Raw genomic sequence first — 6,000 nt, 5'->3', positions numbered from 1 at the left:
GATGGGAGGGGCAGGGAGAAGAGGGAGGAATATGCCCCTCCACTTCCAGCCTGGCAGAGTCCACCCAGGCTCCCTCACCAGCACCAGGAGAGGAAGGGTCCCAGCTCCCCCACCCTTGCAGCCCAGCTCCTGGGGGGATGAGGGGGTTCCAATTTTGTGTTTGCCCAGGGCCCCAGTAGACATTAATCGGCCTCTGAGTGCTGGGCCAGACACGGAGCAGCAGAGGATGCGGGGGGTGCACAGGGCTGGATGCAGAGTGGCAGGGAGCAGGTTGTGTGTGGCTGGATGTGGAGTGGTGGCAGCATGGGAGGGTGGGTGGCAGCAGCTGCCACCATGTGCAAGCTTCCCCCCCGCCCCCTTCCCAGGAAGCAGCAGTGGCACAGGGTGGTGTGTGGCGGTGCTCCATCCCCGCCTGCCCTCCCCTGTCATTTTGATGGGCAGTTGGCTAGTTCCCAAGATAATTCTATGATGAAATGAGGAGTCTGCACCCTGTCAGACAGTTTTTGGGTCAATCCTGGTGAATTTTAGTTGTGTGTATGTGTGTGTATGCGTTTCTATTTTTTTTAAATACAGTTCTTAATGATCAGAACCTCTAAACAGATACAGTTTCAGGCTGCTTTAAAAAAAAATGGTAACGTCTTTAACTTCCAGCATGCTTGCTATTTCTGTATATTTCCTTGCTTTGCTCTCAAACATTGCATGAATACCCGACATTCATTTACACAGTACAATACAGCAAAAAAGAACAGGAGCAAAATTCCATTATTGGGTTCACAAAATGAATCTAAAGCCAGTAATGAGAGAACATCAATGGTTTGATGGTCAGAGGGACACTGAAACTTAGATGCTTACCCTGACCTATTGAGTTTTCCACAAGGCTCTGTGCCTGTTGCCTATTTTATTATACCCTCCCCTTAAATAAGCCCTCTCCTTCTCCTAATCCGTTACCTCTATCTGGTATATAAAATCTCTTATAAGAATAAGAGATTATTTTTTGTTACTTTCATCAAGTGTTTCATCCCTGCCATCTGGTAGCAGGGGCCAGTGATTCTCTTCTCCTCTGCCTCCCCACCTGCTCTTGGGGAAGCAGACCTGAGATCTCCTGTTCCTAGTCTTCCTCATGTGTGATGTCCATAGTCACATGTGAGGCTCCCCTCAGAGCTACTGCTGAATGTAGCCTATTAATTTTGCAAAGCTTTCGGCTTGGTGCCCCTTGAAGGGCAAGGCAGAGAGTAGACAACATTAGGGGAAGGGCCTGCTATACCTTCTACCCTCCTGCTATATGGGTCAAAATTTCCTTCTAACAGGAGAAGCTGGGGAGCAAACAGAGCTGAGGGAACTGTAAAGAAGATGGGAAGGGAAGGAACAGGTTAGACCAGGGTGTCTTTACGTAAGTCCAAACAAGATGGCCCATCCCCAGTGGGTGCACACTCCAAGACCTCATTTCCACTGCTCAGTCAGTCTCTTTCCCCTTCCTTGGCCAAGTAGATTACCAGAAGTGGCACTTGGAGGCTGGGTTCATTTGCGATCTGCTGGGGCAGTGGAAGTGCCTGGCAAAGTCCTGGGCATTGCTGAGAGTGCCACGGACTCGCAGTGGCAGGGGGCTGTGGTGATCCCTGTTCAGGAAATCCTGCAGGTTCTTAGGACTCTGGCAGCCACACATTGCCTGGAGGACAACAGAAGAGTCACGTTACACTAACACAAGACCCAAAGAGGTGAGATTGCCAAAGGTCCCTATGTAAATTGTTGTCTAAATTTCCAGTTTGTCCCCTGTCATTTAGGGGTAGCATAACTATGGGTGGGAGAGAGGGGCATCCACTCCAAGTGTCAAGTTATGAGGTGCCTTGACAGCAAGAGTAGCCTCAGGGCTTACCTGGTCCTTGGGTGCTGCTGCTGCTCTAAGAGCAACAGCTGGGGTGGGCAGAGCACACAGCAGTGGTGGCGGCAGCACCTCAGCCAGGGACTGTTTAGGAGTTCCCAGCAGGGGTAAGACTGCTGCCTCCCCCAAGGCCCCTGTTCCCATAACCTGAGCACCCCTCCCCTGCTGCTTATCTGAGAACTGTGCCCCCCACCCCACTCTCTCACTGGGGGTGCCCAGGGCACCATCTCTGTTTGTTACACCTGTCTAGGGGACACAGTGGCACATTTGTGAAGGTGGAACTAAGATCTATGCCATCTTCCTGTCACCTGGACAGTACCATGTTCCAATGCAGGACGACAGATGAGATCTATCCATCTAAAACAATGACAGTGTAGATCTGTTTCATCCCAAGTGAGATGGAAATGGTGTGGGTGGGCACGGCAAACTCCTTCAGAAGAGGCAATGGCCCATCCTCTGGTTAGGCAGAAGTGCACCTTACAGACTAACTGATTCCAAGATGCCTAAGCTTTCATGCACACCACCTCACTTTGTCACAAGCTATGAAAGGACATGTAGAGAGCAGGCTATCAAACAGAAAGAGCAGCAAGTGTATGGTTTGCGATATCTGGCTCCTATTGGCTCCACTGCCATTGCTCGAGGCCCAGGTGGTCATGCTACGGAAACCTAACTTCATTCGTAGGAAGCTGGCAGCTGTGCTACGTTCCCTCTATAGTGAAGACCTTATTTCAGTGACCCAGCCCCTGGGGCCCTGGGATTGGATCATATCTGCACTCTGCCCAGGGCTGTTCTCAATAACCTCACAAATGCTCTGGCTGGCACAGAATTGCAAAGGTTGATCTCTGGGGTACATAAAACCTGTGACCTGCCCTGGCTCCCTATTTACTTGCCACTTGGGTTCCATTTGAATAAGCCTTAAACAGGTACCTAAGGAAACTTCATCCACCATCCATATAATTACAGTCCCCCTTCAAAAATATCTGATTAGCTGTTTCCTGGAAGCCCATCTTTCAGGCTGAATTGTGTTTTTGATCCCTCTCCATGTTTTACCCCCCTGCAAACCTAAAGTTCTGCTCACTCCTAGTTATCTTTTGATGGCAAAGTTTTTTCACTATCATCAGTCATCATCATGGCACTGGGTAGACAGACAGATATTGTAATCCCTGGCCTGGTAATTTTTCAATTCATTTTTCCACGACTGGATGAAAACACTCTCGGGCTTGAGCAAGAAGGTGTTTGCAGCAGGGCCCCTGCCTCTGAAACCTAATTCCTTTGCTAGGTTGGTGAGCTTCACTACACAGTATAGGGTCCTGATCCTATGTCTTCAGTCAAGTCTGAATACTGATGTATTCAAATCATTTAAGGATCTGAGGCTCCTCCTATTTCATGGTCCATCCTTGGGAAGTACAGCAATTGGCAGCAGGGCTATTCTAAACCTCTGAACAATCTAAATCTCTGAAAAATTAGCCAAAACCAATGCTGTAAAGCAGGGAAAAAGAAGCATATAGAGAAAGAAAGGAGTATTGATGATCAGACACCAAAAACAAGAGAAAGAGAGACAGAAAGAGAGGAAGTTAGCTGGACTGAGCCACATGACCAAAACCAAATTGATTACACGGGCAAAGCTCAGGTAGAAGAGCTGATGGTGCGAAAGTCCAGTGCGGTGGAAATGCCTTTCTTTTTTGTGATTTCTCAGCCAGTTCTTATAGGCCTGCAGGCAGAGAGAGAGAGAAAAACACAATAAAAATGGCAGACTTAAACATTTAAAGTTTAACTCAAAAGGAGAAGCCAAATTAAGATAATCTCTTCTTCCAATACAAAGGCTCTTCAGAATCCTTCAAGCTGGGATGGTGACACCTACTTGTCTGGGAAGTCCAGTGTCCATTTCAAAGACATCAAATCCCCTAGCTCTGGGATGGCTTATAACTGCCAGTCCACTATTTTCTGTTATTATTTTTGCTTCTCTTTCCAGACATTACCATACAGTGGCAGCAGAGAGCCACAAGATGAGACAAGAATGACTCTATCCTGAAGGTATGAAAGCGATTTAAATTGAGTCACCTATGCTTGAATAACAGTTGAAATACCTAGCATATTACTAATGTTTTCCATCTAAGGATCACAAAGTATATGAGAGACCATAATGTTAATTAAGCTTCACACTTTTCCTCTTATGGGAAAGCTGAAGGAGAATTTTTCTGTTCTATTTTACAGAACACACAGTGAAAGTTTTTGCCCTCCAAAGACTAGAGGGCTCCTGTTCACCCATGTCAGGAGACATTTAAAATTGAAGGGAAGTAGCTTAGTTCCTGGAGACTTTTTCAGCTTAAAACAGTAACCCTTTATTGTATGCACAAATGGCTGTAGTGCAGAGGTTCCCAAACTTTTTCTTATTGCATGCCCCTTCCAGATTTACCAGTTGCCCACATACCCTTACCAGCATACAATTTATATTTTAATGCTTTACATGCCAATTATTATTATTATAATGCGAGCTAAATCAGCCATTACACAGCTTCTCTTGCATACTCCATAGAGTTGTTTTGCATACCTGCAGGGATACACATACCAGTTTGGGAACCCCTCTCTAGTGGAATAAAAAGGTCTAGGACTGGGGTTGCAGGGCAGGAGTGAGGGGAACTGGTAGACTTGTATGGGTAGCATATAAAACTAGAACAGAAGGTGGACTGTGATACCTGGTAGGCAATGGTGAGTCCCCCAGTGTCAGCTGCATTCTCCAACAGCGTGAAAGTACCATTGACCTGCAGACCCTGCAGAGAGTAGCTCTCATATTGTTTCACGAGGCAGTCTATTTCTTGCACCAGTACCGTCCTATTGCATCTGGAACAGGTGTCTGGTAGCACTGTGGAGAATAGGGAAAACCTGGAAGGTCAGTGCAATACCAGTGTCCACTAGGAAGTCCCTTTACCACTTAGTTCATTGTCCTGAATAGTGAACATGGTCTGGGATTGATTCTCTTTAGATTCACCAAGCTTGCCTTTGACTTATACCTCTTATAGGGCGCACAGCCTGGAGGGGATAGTTTCAGCACTCTAGAGGGGGAAACCCCCTGCAATCTCTGGCAGTGAGCAAGGAGAAGAGACTATGCTAAATACTCCCCACAGTCCATACGCACCATAGTCATAGAATGTGTGAAGCAGCTCATGTGCCATGAAGACCCCCATGGCTCCAAAGTTTACAGCACTGAGAAAGACAAAAAAAAATATGGGAAGGGTTATCAGCAGCGAAGCCAGGCTTGTGGCAAGGGAGGAGATAGACTCTGCACTGCCACTGAACATGTCTACCAGCTCTTTGGCTCTATGAAGTACCTACTACTCTCACAAATGACTCTTTGCAGGATGGCTCCATGGGTTTTTTTTCCTCCCAGTGCCCTCAGATCAAATGGGCAGAACAAAAATGCAAGTAAGAGTCTGATTCTTCAAACTGTCAGCACAGCAACCCCCTCCCACCCAGGATCTGAGAGTCAAGCTGATCTTTTTCTTATTTGATTTTTCCTGATAGGGAAAAAGTCTGCAAGAGAAATTCTGCCTTTATGCATTTCTGCTGTCCTCAAGATATGTCCTTACAGGTATAACGTAAAGACAGAAATGTTGCACGAGCAGTTCTACAAGACATCCTTAGTTCACAATCATGTAAACGTTGTGCTGGACACCAGAGGGATGACTGGAAATAAAAGTAGCAGTACTCCCACAAACAGAGTTCCACCCATTTGACCCATCAAAGCCAGACTCTGCCAGCAGTAGATTTCTACTATATTCTCATTTCTTCCATTTCTTACATATATTGATCAGTAATGAAACAGCAAATAACACTGACGTACATGCATTCACCATTAAACTTCAGAGTCAACATAGCACTGACATGATTGTGGCAGATCAAAACTCCCTCAGAGCCTTTGCTTTCAGAGTGGCTATTATTGCAATGGTTCTGTTTTGTTCTCATCCTTAAAGACTATGGTTATTTTGGCACCATTTGGATTAAGCCTATTTTTTAAAGAAAGCTTATATGGTAGGGCCATAAGGAGACAACACCAGTTTGTTAGATCACTCCAAAAAAAAAAAAAGAAGCCCCATTTAATAACTCCTGAACTCCAAATGGAT

General features: G+C 46.1%; 1 protein-coding gene across 1 annotated transcript in view; it reads right to left on the bottom strand.

Moving 5' to 3' along the window:
* Window positions 1–328: 328 nt before the first annotated feature.
* Window positions 329–6,000, bottom strand: part of KEL (Kell blood group, metallo-endopeptidase) — a 33,685-nt gene continuing 28,013 nt past the window's right edge. The window contains exons 15-18 of the mRNA XM_019548509.1: window positions 5,016–5,083; window positions 4,576–4,742; window positions 3,495–3,590; window positions 329–1,666 (exon numbers count right to left, since the gene is read on the bottom strand). Of these exons, the coding sequence (XP_019404054.1) occupies window positions 1,490–1,666; window positions 3,495–3,590; window positions 4,576–4,742; window positions 5,016–5,083 (508 nt within the window). The 3' untranslated portion in view covers window positions 329–1,489. The remainder of the gene's footprint in view (window positions 1,667–3,494; window positions 3,591–4,575; window positions 4,743–5,015; window positions 5,084–6,000) is intronic.

The sequence above is a fragment of the Crocodylus porosus genome, unplaced genomic scaffold (assembly GCF_001723895.1).
Source record: "Crocodylus porosus isolate Cpor-Errol unplaced genomic scaffold, CroPor_comp1, whole genome shotgun sequence".
Classification (NCBI taxonomy): Eukaryota; Metazoa; Chordata; order Crocodylia; family Crocodylidae; genus Crocodylus; species Crocodylus porosus.
This window is presented reverse-complemented; position numbering and strand designations above follow the sequence as displayed.